The 16,391-nt window shown below is 45.1% G+C and overlaps 1 protein-coding gene across 1 annotated transcript in view; it reads left to right on the forward strand.

The window, feature by feature from the left end:
* POLR3B (RNA polymerase III subunit B) overlaps window positions 1–16,391 on the forward strand; it is a 776,005-nt gene that overhangs the window by 287,885 nt on the left and 471,729 nt on the right. The window contains exon 10 of the mRNA XM_069228350.1: window positions 1,285–1,407. Coding sequence (XP_069084451.1) covers window positions 1,285–1,407 — 123 coding nt within the window. The remainder of the gene's footprint in view (window positions 1–1,284; window positions 1,408–16,391) is intronic.

Here is a 16,391-nt window from a genome sequence, read left to right on the forward strand (position 1 = left end):
TTTTTCCATTCCTGAAAAGAACCAACAAAAAAGCCGTGTCATATCCAAAAAGCGTGATTTATTGACTTTGCCAATGCTTGTTTTCTCTTTAATCTGTTTTTCATTTTTTTTTTTTGCTTTCTTGTTTTCAAAAAATGTTTCAAAGAAAGTGTAAATGATAAAAACGACTTTCAAAAAGAAATTAGATTTTAAAATTAAATTAAAATGTAGTTTCTGGGGTGTCCCCTGGCAGCAGGGAATTATTCTGAGGTTAGTAATCTCGCAAATATTTCCTCCCAGGATAACTGTTGTTACAGATAAGTGACACTTTTCTAGTTTGAACATTTTGCGCTCTAAAGCCGCCTTTGTACCTTTTTTTCATTACTGTTTAATAACTTGAGAATGTTTGTAAAATGTAGAATAAGAGAGTAGCAAAAAGGGTGTCGATGAGCTCTGCCCACAGAAATCCAACCTCTACCACCCTAATATAGCACATTCTCTTAAAAGATGTATTGCTTATTCGTGCTTTCCAAAGCAGTCGCCGATCAGTAGCCACTGTTAAAAGTATCTTCCTAGCAGTCAAGTTTCTGACTGTTTTCTAGCCTGCCTGAAGTGCATCATTTCTTGTCCAACTCAGGATGTATGCCATTGGTGTTTATGATGTGGCAAGATTCCAGACTGCTTTGTTCAGGCCAGAACATTGCACCATCTGGAAACCACAAAAGGGTGCACTGTTGGCGGCAACCTTGAAACACTTCTTCGCAAAGCGGTCTCAAAACCTATTAAGCACTTTCTTAGCTGGATTAGCTATTCACACAGTGTGAGCTATATTACGGCGTTGAAAAGATCTGCAAAATAACAGGTGCAGTACTTTTAAGATCTTCTTCTGATTTGTTCTGCCAACTTTCTTACATAGAGCAAGTGCATTTGTAATTGTCACTTAATTCACTGTGAAGCTTTAGCAAGTACATACCGGCGTACTTCTTTCATACTATAAAGCGTTACCGGACTGTAGCTACATCTTCCATGTATTCGTTTAAATCATTATTGCAAAATATAAACTCCTGTAAATGAAATGTGTAAATATTAGAATTCTCCGAATCCTTTGCCTTCGCTAGTACTTTTCGCGCTTGCAGTTGTGAGCCCTTGGCCAGCCGGAGCATGGGCTGCCAGTGCCAGATGGCGCCGAGGCGAGCCAGCATGCAGCGAAGTAACACTGGCACTCAATAGCGAATTAGCATAAGCAAATGTCAGCGAGCGAACACAAAGCCATTTGCAATGTCTGTGTTTTTCCTTCTTCGATAGGCCATGGGTGTCGAGAGTGACCAAGAGATTGTGCAGATGATCGGGACGGAGGAAAATGTGGTGGCTGCATTTGGACCCAGCATGGAAGAGTGCCAAAAAGCTCAGATTTTTACACAAATGCAGGTGTGTTCGCACTTTGGGGCAGTGGTGCCCAAGCTCGATGGATATAATAATTAATGCGTGTGTTATAATTTACATATAGCACACAGTGGTTACCTTTTTTTACTTGCAATAGTTGTGCAAACTAAAAGTGCTTGGTTAGTGGCCTTGCATGTCCTGTATTATAAGTGTGGAAATTGATCCTTAAGTTACCTTATTTCTGCCATGCTTGTGATTGTCAGACAGTGTACAGACACTACTCTTCGCTCTCCCGGATCTGTGGACATAAGTGGGCAAGACGTTCTCTTGAGAGCAAAGCTGCCGGTGTGGAGCGCCATACTCTGTCTGTTGGCCATGTCCCATTAATGGCTCTTGCTAACTCTTCAGCCTCTGGTTTAACATCACTCACCAGTATTTTTTTTAATTACTTTCATCATGCTGCCAATAAACTATGCATGCGTGCGTACGTGGTACTGGTGTGGAAAACTGGCCATGAAACACTATTTGATACCATTTGATGAGTGTGCCCACAAGTTGAGAATCGTAAAGAGTAATGGATTCACCATAAAGCTAATTTGAACCATCTGACTTGTGAAGCACATTTGTCAGAAAAAATGCTCCAAACATTTTATTATCTGTGATAACATACTGCGAAGAAGACCATCTCTGGCGCTCAAGCTGCTACTTTGGTCACTTCATAGAATGTCTTTCTGCCTGGTGTCTGTCAGAGTACTAGTTTATTGTTTTTAGAGGCAGCTACGAACTATTACTTCCAGTTATCATAATATCACTACACGTTTAGAGTTTTGCTGTAATTAGCCAGTTCTCGGTTATAAAGAAGGCTTAAGGCTGTGTATTGTTGCTCAGTGGGTGCACTCCCCTCTGATAACCCTAAGCTGCTCGACCACACTACCACTAATAGTGCATGGTATTATTAAAGTAAGCCCTGTAAACTAAATAAGGTTTGTCTGGACTTTTTGCATGGTGTACCCTTACATTGGTCACTACATAAAAAGCTGGCTTGCTACACTCGCACTCCGGTATGTAGTATCATGCATCTACACCTATTTCGTTCCACGTCAGAAGTGACGAACAGAGCCACATATATGTGCCACAAATGTGCTGTGATATCAGTTCCATTCTTTCTGTACATTTGTGTGCAGATCCGGAGTTTTCTTCAATCAACCGTGCAACATGCTGATTTTATTCATCATATTGCTACTGTCACTTATATATAATTTAATTTTTTTTCTTGCCAGTTTTCAAAACCACACACATGCACACACACAAGCATTGTTTAATGAGGGTTATACCCATTCCGTCTTGGTCAAGTGGTTTTCTCCTAATAGATTAAAAGGTATTATTGTGTCCCCTTTACCAGTCGGAGAACAACCATCTTCATATTGTCCTCTCTGATTCCATGCCAAATCCATCTTGGCCAGTGTCATATTTAGAGACTGTGGCAGTACACTGTGCTCCAGTTCATTCTGATTCAGACAGATCCAAGCCTCTGACTTGAAGACGCACTCTTGTGCTCCAAAAAAGTTTCAATTTGGATTCTGAACAGAGGTACCATGCATTTGGGGATAACAGTGGTGATGATGAGGAATATTTTCCTCAACAGTATGATAATAATAACTATACCTGGAATTACAAGACACCAATGATGTGGACACTTTTTCAGACATTAGGTTGTGTTCTCCCCCTCGGCCAGCAACAGAAGAGACAGCTTCCTTTGCCTTGGTGATGAGACACGCAGTGGAGGTTGTAGAGTTGCAATTACCTACTTTTGAAGTCAAAACCAATGTTCTACCAGGTTTTCCAACCTGGGCAAAAAGTCGGGCCTTTCTCCCATTTAATGAGGCCATCACTGACACCCTTAAGGGCACAGAGTCTAAGCCCTGTTCCTGCCCTCAATGAAACAGGTAGATTACGGACACCACAGGCCGGTGCCAGGTGATCATGAATTTCTGACACAGCACCCTGCCTACACAACCCTTGGGTGGCTCAAGCATTAACCATAGTGTGAACCCCAATTCTTTCCCACAACTCCCCCTGACAGAGTCAAGATGAGTCAAGACCATTGGAAAGCAGAGGTTTTCCTCGGAAAGTCATCAGGTTGATTGGGTAAGGGATATTGGTGCCTTATGGGACATGATTGGCAAGATCATGCTAGCAGTCTCTTAGGACTTTATTTTTTTATTGAGATTTTCAGTGTATAAAACAGAAACAAACAATATATACCATCAGTTAGTACAGATATCAATCGTACTACATTCATGGATCAGCAGCATTAATGCTTTTGTGTGCATACATTCACATCTCATTTTCACCTAACACCAGTCCTCCTTTTGTATAATATGTTAGGGAGTGTCTGGCGCTGTCAATAAATAGATTGCGAGTGGGCTTCAAATGTTTCTGGGGTGTGACTTTGGTGGCAGTTCCTCAGCATACATCTCCAGTTGCTCTTTGCAGTGTAACACGTCAAGCAACCTTTGTTTGAGCTTAGGTGCTGAGCTTTTGTCCCAGTAGATAGCTACCCTCTGTTTTGCCAGTAATAGCTCCACCGCCACAAAGCTACGATGCGTGGATTGCAAGTACTTGACAAGGCAGAGCAAGCATATCTGGTGGGGTGCAGCTCACTTGCTCCATAGTCATAACTGATAAGTCAGTCACTACTTTTTCCCAGAACTGTCTAATCGGGCCACACATCCAGGCCAGGTGTAGAAAGTCTGCCTCTTGCGCTCCACAGCATGTGCAGTTTGCATCCCTACGTAACCCGTACATGAGCAGTCTGACAGGGGCATAATACATTTGCTGTAAGCATTTCAAGTGGATTAGTCGTAAGTTACAATTTGGAGTGAGCATTCTTGTTAGTGTGGCTATCAGGGCATCAGGGGTCTGTCAAGTGCAGTATCCCACCTGTCTAAAGCTATGGCTTGGGTAGCTCATCCATCTTGTTGGGCTGCATCATATTGTCTTATTATGAGCTTCCTACACATAGGGCTGGTCAGTAAAATTTGGAGCGCTCCTAATGTCAGGGGTTCCTTTGGGAAGGGTGTACAACTCCTTCAGAGCCGCTCTGAGGCTATAGTATGTGAAAGTCAGCACTGGTGTTTTGTGTTGTGTGCATGGGAGATCCGCCATATTGATGAACTATCCTGCTGGGTACACATCCCCTAGTAATTTGAGCTTGGCGCTATCTAACATAGCAAGTGCACCAGCTTTGTGGATAACTGATATGGCTGGGTGGTATCTCGGTGGGAGTGCAGGGGCGTACAACTGAAGTCTCTTAGCATGCAGCTCTAGTTGTCTCCATGGTATTGAGGTGCAATCTATAGTGTTTATCTCTCTGTTTATCGTCTCTGGTTGTTTATGTGGTAAGATAGCGTTGAGTGGGATAGGGTGTGTGTCCTCTGTCTCCATTGGTATGTGTGGTATATATGCATGGAATGTATACCAATGAAATGGAGATTGCGCCCGGGCACATAAATAATGTAAGTCTGGTGTGTCAAAACCTCGCTGTTCATATGGAAGTGTCATCATGTCCCAGCTGATCCTAGGTTGTTTCCCCACCCAGGCTAATGTTTCCATATGTGATCTGACCGTTTTAGAGAAGTGCTGAGGAAGAACAATTGGTAAGTTAAAGAAGAGGTAAAGGAATCCAGGAGCACTATAATTTTCATAAGTGCCATTCTGTTTGCCAGTGATAATGGCACTATAGACCATGTGGCCACTTGCTCTCCCAGTTTCTACACTGGGACACTGCCATCCCGTAATTTTCTCAGATTACCAAGTCAGGATCGCTATGAACCCAGACTCCCAAATATTTGACTGAGTCCATTCTCCATTCTAATCTAGCGAGTGAGGCTTCCTGTTCAGTGTCAGAGGGAATATAACTGATTTCACACAATTTATACTTAGGCCGGAATACCATTCAAAAAGGGTATATTCCCGAATTATGGGCGCCAGGTGTAAGTCAGGGTCTTGTATGTACAACACCATGTCATCCATATATAGGGACAGACTAATGGGTCTCAGTTTAAAACTCAGTGCGACTTTCATATATCTCTGACAGGGCAAACATGCCAGGGGCTCGAAGGCTAGTGTAAATAAAATTGTGGGCAGGGGGCAGCCATACCGCGTGCCCTGGTACACAGGCAGCGTCTCTGATGTTTGTCTATTAACATGCACCCTTACTAGTGTTAAAGCAGGGCTGTCTAAAGCCGATTGACCCGACAGGACCAATTTTGGCATCAGTGGGTGTAGTCTGGTGGCAAGTATTCTGGCTAGTATTTTGTTGGCCATGTTTATCAATGACAGCAGCCAATAGGACTTGCAGTTTTCAGGAGGTTTGCCAGGTTTTAACAGTGTGATAATTAAGGTTTCTCTGTGGGAAGGGGGGAAGCCCCTGCCTATGATAGGCTTCCTCATACATAGCATGGAGATGCAGAGCTAGTAATTCCTGGCCTCCCTTACCATATGCCCTCGCCACAAGTCGGTGGGATAAATATTGTAGTTTACTTTCGGCCATGTCATTGTAGTTTGTCATTTGTTCCCTATTAGTAGCGAGGGTGCTGGTCTGGGGTGCGCTTTCATAGTTATGCTCTGGTTTCAGAATGTACTTTCTATCTTAGACTATTGTGTGTGTATGTCGTGTAATATACCAGCCTGTGTGCCAATGCAAATCTCCCTGACTGTAACCGTAAAGGCTCCAGCAGCTATGTAGCCTGACATATCCATATGAATTGTGTGGGGATAGACACCATCAACTTGACTGGAGCATGATCTGATAGAGTCCTGGCAAAATATCAAATATCTACCGTCCAGGCGTTCACCTCCCGGGTTGTCAGCCAGTAGTCCAAACAGGACAATGAGCTATGCATCAAGGAGGTAAAAGTCCCTTACTGTTTGTCAATGTTTCTCAGGCTGAATATGTCCACAAGCCCGTACTCTTCCATACCTTCACATAAAATCTTGGGGAATTTCCAGCCATGCCAGTTGACTTGCACAATGGATCTCAGAGGGGGTCTAAATGAGTATTAAGGTCTCCGCCCCAGAGAATAGTAGATGGTGTTATGGAGTGCAGTCTGTTCTGTAATTTGTTGTAAAACTTGGGGTAGTCCGTGTTGGGTCCATCTGTATTTACTAGGGTTACCAATGTGCTGCATAAGTTGCCTTGCATTACTGTACTGCTCCCTGAACAGTATATGGCGGTCTGAGTTTGGACGAATGTCAGTGGTATATTTTTTGTCTCTAATACAATAAACAGTAACATCTCCCCTACCACTTAAGCATCCCAGTCAGGCTAAAGACATCCCCAGAACCTAAAAACAAACAAATATGTAATCATCAGCAGGTAGTGACATTCACCAGCAGGCGCTGGTATAACATAGCAATCATAGGGAGTGTATCCTCGTAGAGGCGACTAGAGATCCAGTAACCCTCTCAGTGGAAAGGAGTGGCCGGGAGACACATTGGGTACTGCTACTTAGAGCATTGTTGCTGCAGCATCAAGCCAGGGAGAGGTAAAGTTGTTTGTAGGGTTTGTAGCCTGGGGCTAATCAGTGTCAGAATGGGCAAGAGGTGATGTAAAATATGGCTCTGGGGAAAGTAGAGGACCGCAGATCGCTGCATCCCCGTTCACCCATGTTACGTGGATCTACATTCCATATTTGGCTCCCGTTGTTACAAACTCCCCTTTGCCAAACAAAAGCTCAATGTGTGGGAATTATGACTAACAACCGACATCACTGATGCCCATGGTCACGGCTTTCAATTATTTTTAATGTCGGCTTCATTGTCTGGTTTCTCTTGGCGGTGTTTGAAGAGTTTTTTTATTAAGTCCATTGCTGCCTTGAGCGTTGAGAAGATGTTCGATGTGTAGATGGGCTAGGTACACCATTGCGTAAGGAATTTCTTCTTTTTGGAGTTTCTTTTTGATAGGGAGGAATTGTTTGTGGGCAAACTGCACCACTGCCGTGAACTCCGGGTAGAAGACCACATTGTTCCCCTGGTAGCTGATGTCTGCCCTTTCATGCCACAGTCGAAGCACGATATTGCGGTTCAGATAGTAGAGTAGCTTGGCAATGATGGAGTGATGGGGTGCAGAGGGGCCCCTGGGATTGGTCTGGGTGCCAGCGATCTTTGGCCCACTCCACCACCAGTAAATGTGATATGTTGTCTGAACCGAAGAGGTCCTTTAGCAAGATTTCCACATACAGTTCCATCTTGCCGATGTTCATTGATTCTGGGACTCCTGTGATATGCAAATTGTTATGACGGTAGCCTGCCTCTAGATCTTCATTTTACGCTTGTATTACCACCAACATTTCTCCCAGTAGCAGGTGTCATAATGCTGTTAGACACAACCCTCACTGCCAGGCCCTCAGTGTAATCGCCACACAGCACAGGTCTTACTGCAGGGGTGGAGTGAACTAAGGCAGTGTGTTTGTATATTTCCAGAAAGTGGTGGCACCCCACAGGAAGCCACCCCTAGTCAGCAGTACAGCAGAGGTTTATAGCAGTATCACGGGTACTTCAGGAGTCGTAGGGCAGTAATTGCAACCATGAGGTGCCACCCACCTCCAGTGCAGGAAGCAGAGCAGCCTTAGTGAGTGGTTGTCATTGCATCGCGCTGGAGTAGTGCTAGTTTCATATGATCCTGTCATGGTGCAGGGCGAGCTGTTTCTGGGATGTAAAGAGCCCCTCTCAGACAGCTGTTAACATCTAGTGGAGCAATGGGCTTGCACTACTGCAGCAAAGGTGCTATAAGGTAGGGTGCCTTTGGCTAGAGGCGTTTGACAGCTTTTCAGGCATGTGGCATCCCACCTCATCCAGTGCTGGCAGCAGGGCATCCTGCAGGGGTGGTGGGCCCTCTCTCCTTCTTTGGTTAGTTTTCCCACAATATTGAAATATGCGGCCATCTTTGCGGCCCAGAAGAGGGACCCCAGGCTTCGCGGTAGTCTCAGGGCACGCTATCTGATCTTGCGCAGCAGGAGGGAGTCTGCGGATGTCATACACTTTGGATGTGGGCAGCAGTGGTATTTAGGCCTACTTACAGTGCCTGGTCGATCATGCTGATTAGCGCTGCACCATATGGTCAGGTGACCCTCAAATGCAGACTGTCAGTAGCAACACTCTACTTTGCTGATTGAGTGTTGCTTTCATGCACCCCTGCAGCAGTCGCTCATCTCATATGTCGGGTCAGACCCAGAGTTAGCAGTCCCATCAGGCGGCAAGCCATGTATTGTGCACAGTGGCGCTGCTCACAAGCTGCGACTCGGCTGACCGCCTATACTTTCCTTTTGCTTCCCAGATAGCCGCATCCTCGGTTCATGCAGCGGTGTGGGGTAAGCAGAGTTAGCTATGTGCTCTAGCTAAGGGTCGTGGACCCCCGGCCTTGAGTCAAAATAGCCACTCTTGAGGTGCCCAAATTATATTTTGTGGTATTTTCTTCGTTTGCTGGCCATTTTGAGAGCCGAATGGTAGGATAATTGCCAGATTATGGCTCTCAACCGGCTGAGCTGAAATACAGTGTGGTCATCCTGCTTGGGCTGTCTGACGCCTTAGTGGCACATGACCATCCTGTTGGAGGTAGGATCACATACTTCCTCTGAGACTGGCACAATATAACATCCAACAGATGGGTCCTTCAGATCGTCCAGTGATGCTGGGTCATGCCATTCAGCCCACTTCACCCCCCACCTACATCTGAATAGTTTTCAAAGGAGCACTCCTATTCCAAAAAGTGCAGGCCCTTTTGGCCAGAGGAATCGTGGACCGGATTCTAGTTCAGGAAATAGGGACTGGCTGTTATTTCTGTTAGTTTCTCATGCTAAAGAAGGACAGAAGCCTTCTAAAGTATTAGATCTCTGCTCTCTGAATGCTTCTTGCAGAAGAACAAATTTAAGATGATCACACTGGCCATGTTTCTGCCTGCCCCTAACCTAGTCAACTGGATAGTGATTTTGTACTTACAGGACGCTTAATTTCATGTACCCCACCTGCAGTCCCACAATATTTGCGATTCAAGGTGAGCCATGTTCCTTTCCTGCCTTATCAGCACCCCCTCTGGTGTTCACAGAAGTGAGGCGGTGGTCACTGCACACCTTTGAAGGCTGAGGTAACTAGTTTTCCCCTAACTCCTCAACTGACTACTGAAGCCAGGCTCAACATAAGCAGTTGTTAACCACCTCAAGACAACAGTGCATCTGCTGATATTGCTGAGGTTCACTATCAGCATGCTAAAGTCATAACTGACCTCTTCACAAAGGCTCCCCTTCATTGGAGCCATTCTGGATAATGTGCACTTTCGGGCCCTCCCTCAGCCACAAAGAGCCCAAGACATTTGGACTATAGCCCTGTGTTCCAGTCTCAGTCCAGCGAATTGGTGAGAGTAACTCTGAGGCTTCTGTGCTTCTTGGTATCTGCTATTCTATCATGCCAGGTGGCATATGCAGGATCTGGAGTAGAACCTGAAGTCTCAGTGGGCCTGGCACCAGAGGAACCTATCGGATACCATTGAGATTTCAGAGGAGACTAAAAAAACACACATTGGTGGCTTAATTATGGCTGGACTTGCGGCAGACCGCATCTCCCTGCCCCACCCAGGGCTGACAGCGGTGACAGATACATCACTGCTGGAGATAAAGAGTTCATCTGGAAGAGGTGGAGATCAGAGGACTTTGGTCTCCAATAGAAATCCTTCTGTTGGAGTTGTAGGCCATTTGCCTGGCACTGAAGGCCTTCCTACCCTCTGTCAAAGGGAGTCTGATTCAGGCTCTCACACACACGCGCCACCACTGCTACGTAGTACTGCAACAAGCAGGGTTGGTGAGGTCCTGAGTCCTATGCCCGGAGGCACTTGGCTTCTGAAGCTGGCTGGAGCTGCGGGGCATTTTTCTGCTTGTGAACCATCCGGTGCGATCTTTCAACACCAGGGTAAAAAAAGCTCAGCCAACAGCGCCTGCGGTCCACGAATGATGGTTACACACTGATGTGGAACAGGGTATCTTCCAGCAGTGAGGAGAGAACCCTGACTAGATTCTTTTGCTACCGAAGAGAATGTACAATGTCAAAACTTAAAAAGTGATGGAGTGTCCGAGAAGGCTCTCTTTAGGGGAGACATTCTGAATAGAGTGCAGCATGGGAATCCTGTATGCCTTTATGGCGATACCTCTCCTGCCACAATTTCTGAATATCGGGAACAACAGGGCCCAAGTCATCCTAATGACTCTAGATTGGATAAGAAGAGTGTGGTTCTAGGACCTTCTGTGCTTTGGCATCTATCTTCTGATCAGGCTACTTCTTCCAGAGGACCTCCTGTCACAGCAGCAGGACAGGGTCCTGTACCCGAGCATACACAATCTGCACCTCCAAGTTTGGAGTTTGATGCTCCTACTGACGTGCATGGGCAGTGCTGTGTAAATCTTCCAGATTCAGTCTAACATCTGCGGAATACAAGATTTATTGGGGGGAAGCCTTCGTCCAGATGAAAGCAGCAAAGGACTGGGATGTTCCATATGAGATTCAACAATGCCTATTGTGACTCCTCCTGAACAACCCAGCTAATAAATTGAGCAGGAGTTATACAATGTTGGGCCGAGTAGTCTCAAAACAGCCGATTGCCATCCATTGGTTAAGCCCCAAATCCCCAACGAGAGTTTTTTGGGAGTTGGATATGGTAGAGTGGGTGGGAGTGGAAGAAGTCCATGTAAGGAGAACCAGAACAGATGAAGAAACACAGGACATGTTACTCACCTGGGCGGAGATGACTAGAGCACTACTCGACTATGCTGTCCTACAACCTAATAACCCCCAGTCTCAGGAGGGGGAAGTAGAATGATACCATGATACTAGAGTGTAAGGGAATAGTAGCCTAGTTATTTCCAGAGTGGAGAACCCTTTAATAGACTGGAACAAGAGTGAGGACGACTTAATCCTTCATTGTTAAATAGAAGATAATAGACCCCACGTGGAAGCTCAGGGGGGTGGGAGTGGGTGGGAAAGGGGAATTAATGTTGCTTGTTAGTTTAACCAATATTGATGCAGGCTGCCTTGTCGGGTTTACTCATCTATTATCCTCTTATGTACCAGAATGCTGATGTCTAATACCTGACCAGGCGGTCAGCAGATACAATGTTCAATAAATAAATATTACTTAGTAAACTTGACCGATGTACAAGCTTACTAGTGGGTCTTTTTTCAGCAGTCTTTCTTCCCTCTGTGGAAAGTCTTCTCTCCTGTGTAGAAGGCCTTGAGCTTGTCCACCAGTACCAGTATTTGGGCTTCCCAGGCACTCTCTCACTTAACCCAGTCTCACCAGCTGGCCATAAACCGTGCCCTTTTCAAAATATTGATACTAGTGTCCAAAGTGGTCCATGGCCTATCCCCAGACTACTATTCTAATTATGCAGCCTGTTATATTCCTGTCTATAACCTTAGATCTACAAATCTAAATGTTAGAGTTTAATCAAAACCGCCCTTTAAGTTTGCTCTCCTCGAAGTTTCTTGTCCTCATTTTCCACCATTAATGATTTGTGCTACTTTCTTAAGGCTTGCTGTCAAATGTGTTCTCGCTGTAAAACACAGTATTAAAAGTATTTTTAGTGATAAAACAGACGTAGCGTATTAGAAAGGTTAGTGCTCTTCTTCCACTAGTTACTATATTTTATGGCAATCTCGCTCTCATTCAGTTAGGAAAAAATGTGATGGTGTCTGTTAAATTAAAAAATAAAAATGTCTTCATTGTTCTGGTACAAAGACCTGCAGAATTTCCACTTTCCATGCTTGGCGATCTTTCAGACTTCTGTGTCAGTTCATGCTTAACCATGGCCTTGTTCTGATTCTGGTTCTTGGCGATTTTAATCACTGGCTAGATACAGTTAGACATCCGACTTCCAGTACGTGTTTATAAATGGATTTACAGAATTGTTTTACTTAGCTATATTAACGTATCCTGATCTTAATCTGTTCCTCCTCAGTTCAGTGTTTGTCACCCCTGTTTTTTTTTAATTTTTATCCCTTACACAAGAATGTTCTTCGCTCTGAGCCACATTATAAAAACAAAACCCCCAATTTAGCAAAGATGTAGGAAATTTAAAGTGCGACTCCTAGGCTGAAACTAGATGGTACAAGAATTATTAAATAGAATGTCACATCATTTACCAAAAGAAACAGACAATTCAAACAGACCATAAATCTGCGAAAAACATACTTCACAGATCATGTTGCAGGTTCCCCCAGAACGTTTTAGAATTGTATCCGAGTTCGCTAACCCACATGGCCTGCATTCATGTCTTATGGGGTGAATTGTCTTTGTTTTGCAGGGAAATGGTGCCCTCCCTCCGTCTTGATGTAGAATGACCCCCTCCCCCCCCCCCCCCCCCCCCCCCCCCCACACACACACACACAATATCTGGAATTTTTTTAGTCTTGCCTCACCTGAAAAAGCCACACCCGGATCCTATAGCCTCGACTCATTTTAGGCCCCTCTCCTACTCTAAATAGATAAATTGTTATTAAAAGCAGTGACCTCCCAATTTCACGCCTTCATAGAAATTTAAAATATTGTTAATGCTCAATAGATGATATTTGGCAAGAGTTCGATGGCGTTGCTGTAAGGCCTCTGGTCCTACCTGATTTATCTGCCTCTTTCTACACTGTTGAGCTGCAAATCCTCCTTCAGAGGCTTTAGGAAATTGACTTTCGAAATAAAGTAATAGGCTGGTTTACATCTCATTTATTTAATAGGACCAAAAGAGATATTATGTCATATTTCTGATGGGTACATCTTCCTTCAGCTTGTTCACCTTAAGAATGATCCTTTCAGGCTTCAGACTGGTCTGGAAAAGCATTTCCCTAGCGATCTTTCTCCTGCACCTCCAGGTAGTGACATGTACTGTCTGCTGCAGTTCCACCTCTGGACACAGCAACATCGATTCATATTAGGTACTAACTGACACACTGGTGTCAGTTTCTGTTTTTCTGTGCCTCTTTGATGCAGGTCCAAAGTTCCCTCATTGCCTCCTTGACAGAAGACTTCAGCACTTAGAGAGCAACTGGTTCAAATGCCTTCTCCGAAATGTGAGGGTTTATGACTTTTTACAAATGTCACAAGAAGATGTTTCTTTCAGATCCACATGACATCTGCTTGTGGTGTCTTGGATCGGTGTATGATTCCGCAGACTGTTACTCTTGTGCCTTCATGCACACGAAGGCCATCAAGGAACAGTGGGCCAAATTGTTTTGGGGCTAAGTCTCACTGGGAGATGCCAAAGCATACTCCTTTGCCCAAAGATAAGTTACATATTTGGTTTGGCAAAGGTCTTCCAATACATCTTCCCATAAACCCAATCGGTGCACTAGAAGAAAAATTAATCTTCTGCTTCTGGACATGGTCCCTCTCCTGGGAATGTTCAGAGTCTTGACGCCGTTCCCTTTGTGCAACTCTTTTGTGTCAAAAGACGTGATCCAATTTTGAAAGAGATGAACAAGGAGTTTCAAGACCCACTGCAGGTTGAGGTTGTTTGGCTATGCTGGGTCAGTTAAGGATGGCTCCTGGACCATTGGGACCCCACTGGGCTTAGTAGCTCCAGCTCAGACTCCTCCAAATGTCGGGCCTTTACAGGCTTCTACAATCTTCACTGGGCCAGAACCTCCTTTGTTGCCACTACAGAAGCAGCCCCTTGAGCTGACCACAATGCTGATCACTAAACTGTCATGATCTGAGGAACTTTTGTGTGTGGTAAGAGAGAAAGTTAAGGTAAGCTTTAATGATGGTCTTTAGTAGAGCACCGTTCTAGGGCTCAGAGGTTCACCCAATCGAGGATGTTGAGACTGGGATGTCCCCTGCATGGTGTACAGTAATTTTCCCCTGCCTTCAGTGCAGACTGCGAGTATCTGGTATCCAAGATTTTTATTTTGGCCCCAGCCTCACACTAATGTTGTGGGTGCACAAAGGTCTAGACCTGTCCCTTGATATGAGAGAGGTCCTTGACCTGGAGGGGTTTACCAAGTTTGCCCTCTTTTGTTTGTGGTGGTAGTGGTTGCGTACCGTTTTTTGTGAATTGGTAGTTCCTACCAGGCCTTTTTATCTGTGTCACTGGAGTGGAGGCCTGCTGTCCTACTTGAATAAAGTTCCAAGCCTATGTGCTTACCAAGGTCCTAGTGCTAACATCCCAGTGCATATTATGCATTTGTGTATGTTTATAGCCTGTTTGATGTATGCAATACATGTATTAGTGAACCAGAGTAATGGAAACTATTGGGTTGCATTTTGGAAGCTTTTAACATGTCTATGTGCAGAACATGGTGATGAAATTGTTTTCTGAGACAGTAGAAGTATATTGCTGACATTCCTGAAGCTGGAGGAAGATGACGTAGACCTTCAAGTTGGGAAAGTGGAGCCAAAGCTCCCTTAAGAAATAAAAAAAGTCCTTTTGCTGATAGAGGCTGCCTATTAGTCTTCATAAGCACTGCCATTTTATAGATAGTGGGGGGGGGACACATTAAAGAAGAACCAACTGAAACTAGTTCTATAAGTGCAGACAGAGATTCCACATCACGTCCTGCTTTGATTGTGTAAAGGTGGGATCCTCTGATCCACATGTGTTACAGTTCCTACAGTACTAGGTCTGCTGTGCAACCAGAGCTGGTGTCTACCTAGCAGCCAGCTTCCCAGAGGTGGGTGGAACATCACCTAGAGTATGACCTGAATTTAAGAGCTTCTCTTCCTGTCCTGAAGCACCTAGAAGCTAGCCTGCTTGTTGGGAGAGAGAATGAGCATGCCAATCCTGCAGAGGTGTGATGAACTAGAGCAAGTCAAAAGCAGCTGACCTTGGAGGTGACAGTCCTCCCATCAAGAGAGTCTCAAGTGAGCAATTTGTGTGTTTCAGGATCAGACCATAATCTCAACTACAGAGCAGCCTGCACCATTGCACTTTACTGAAGTTGTGCCAGAGCAGTCTATGCTGCTGCAAACCTGAATTTATGCCTGAGCGGCCTGCACTGTGGCACTGTTCTATAGTTGAGCTGAGTAGACTGTGTCACTGTGAACCTGAAGTGCCTGAGCAACCTGCACCATTGCAGTGTCCCGAAGTTGTGCCCGCGCGAACTGTCCACTGCGATCCTGAAGTTGTACCCCAGTCAACCGTGCTCCTGCAAAGTTCCAAACTTGTGCTTAAGCAGGCAGAGCTGCTGTGATGGTTGACAGAACATGAGCAGTCTGTGCTGCAAACCCAACAAGGCGATCTGAGGCTGGTCATGCTGCTTGCAGAAGAGTGCCCTTAGGCAGTCTTGTGACCTGTCACCCTACAGCTCAGGCTTGCAACTGGCTGGAGACCTGCAACAATGCAAAGGCCCATACAGACGTCTGGTAGGGGCCTCACATACTACCTGTGAACTTGACCAGAGTGCTGTATCTCTTTCATCCGGTGTGTCTCCTCCTAGAAGAGGCAGTGAGAGTCAGATGCGTGCTACAGGTCCCTAGCACAGACAGTAATTTGAAGCTCAGCAGTTTGGTAAGACATTGCTAAGAGCAACTGAGTGCACACACTCTGGGGGGGTAACACTTCTGTACCTGATGATCTACACCTGCCCCCACACACTTTTTTAAAAACCCTTTTTATTGAAAAATACTCATATCATACAGCATGTACGAGTAATGAAAGCAGAGTATTTCATGTTGTGTACAGTCATAAAGATTTACATTGTATACGATACAATATCTATACGCATGAAGAAGGGCACTTGTACAGTCCGTATCAGAGCGCACTATTTTCTTTCCTGCTGGCTTAACTGGAGCGATTCATTCAGCCCTCCTCCTCCCACTTATCCTACCTTCCATCAGTAGCACCTAAAGGTGTGCCGGGCTCCCCACACTTTCTCCCACTTCTTGGTGCAGCCTCTGTTCTGGTAGACTACTTGTTCCGCCCTTTGACACCAGTTGAGGTCTGATTCACAATCTTTAAGAGATGAAGGTGTTGCCATATCCACGCTATATTATG

The sequence above is a fragment of the Pleurodeles waltl genome, chromosome 4_1 (genome assembly GCF_031143425.1).
Source record: "Pleurodeles waltl isolate 20211129_DDA chromosome 4_1, aPleWal1.hap1.20221129, whole genome shotgun sequence".
Classification (NCBI taxonomy): Eukaryota; Metazoa; Chordata; class Amphibia; order Caudata; family Salamandridae; genus Pleurodeles; species Pleurodeles waltl.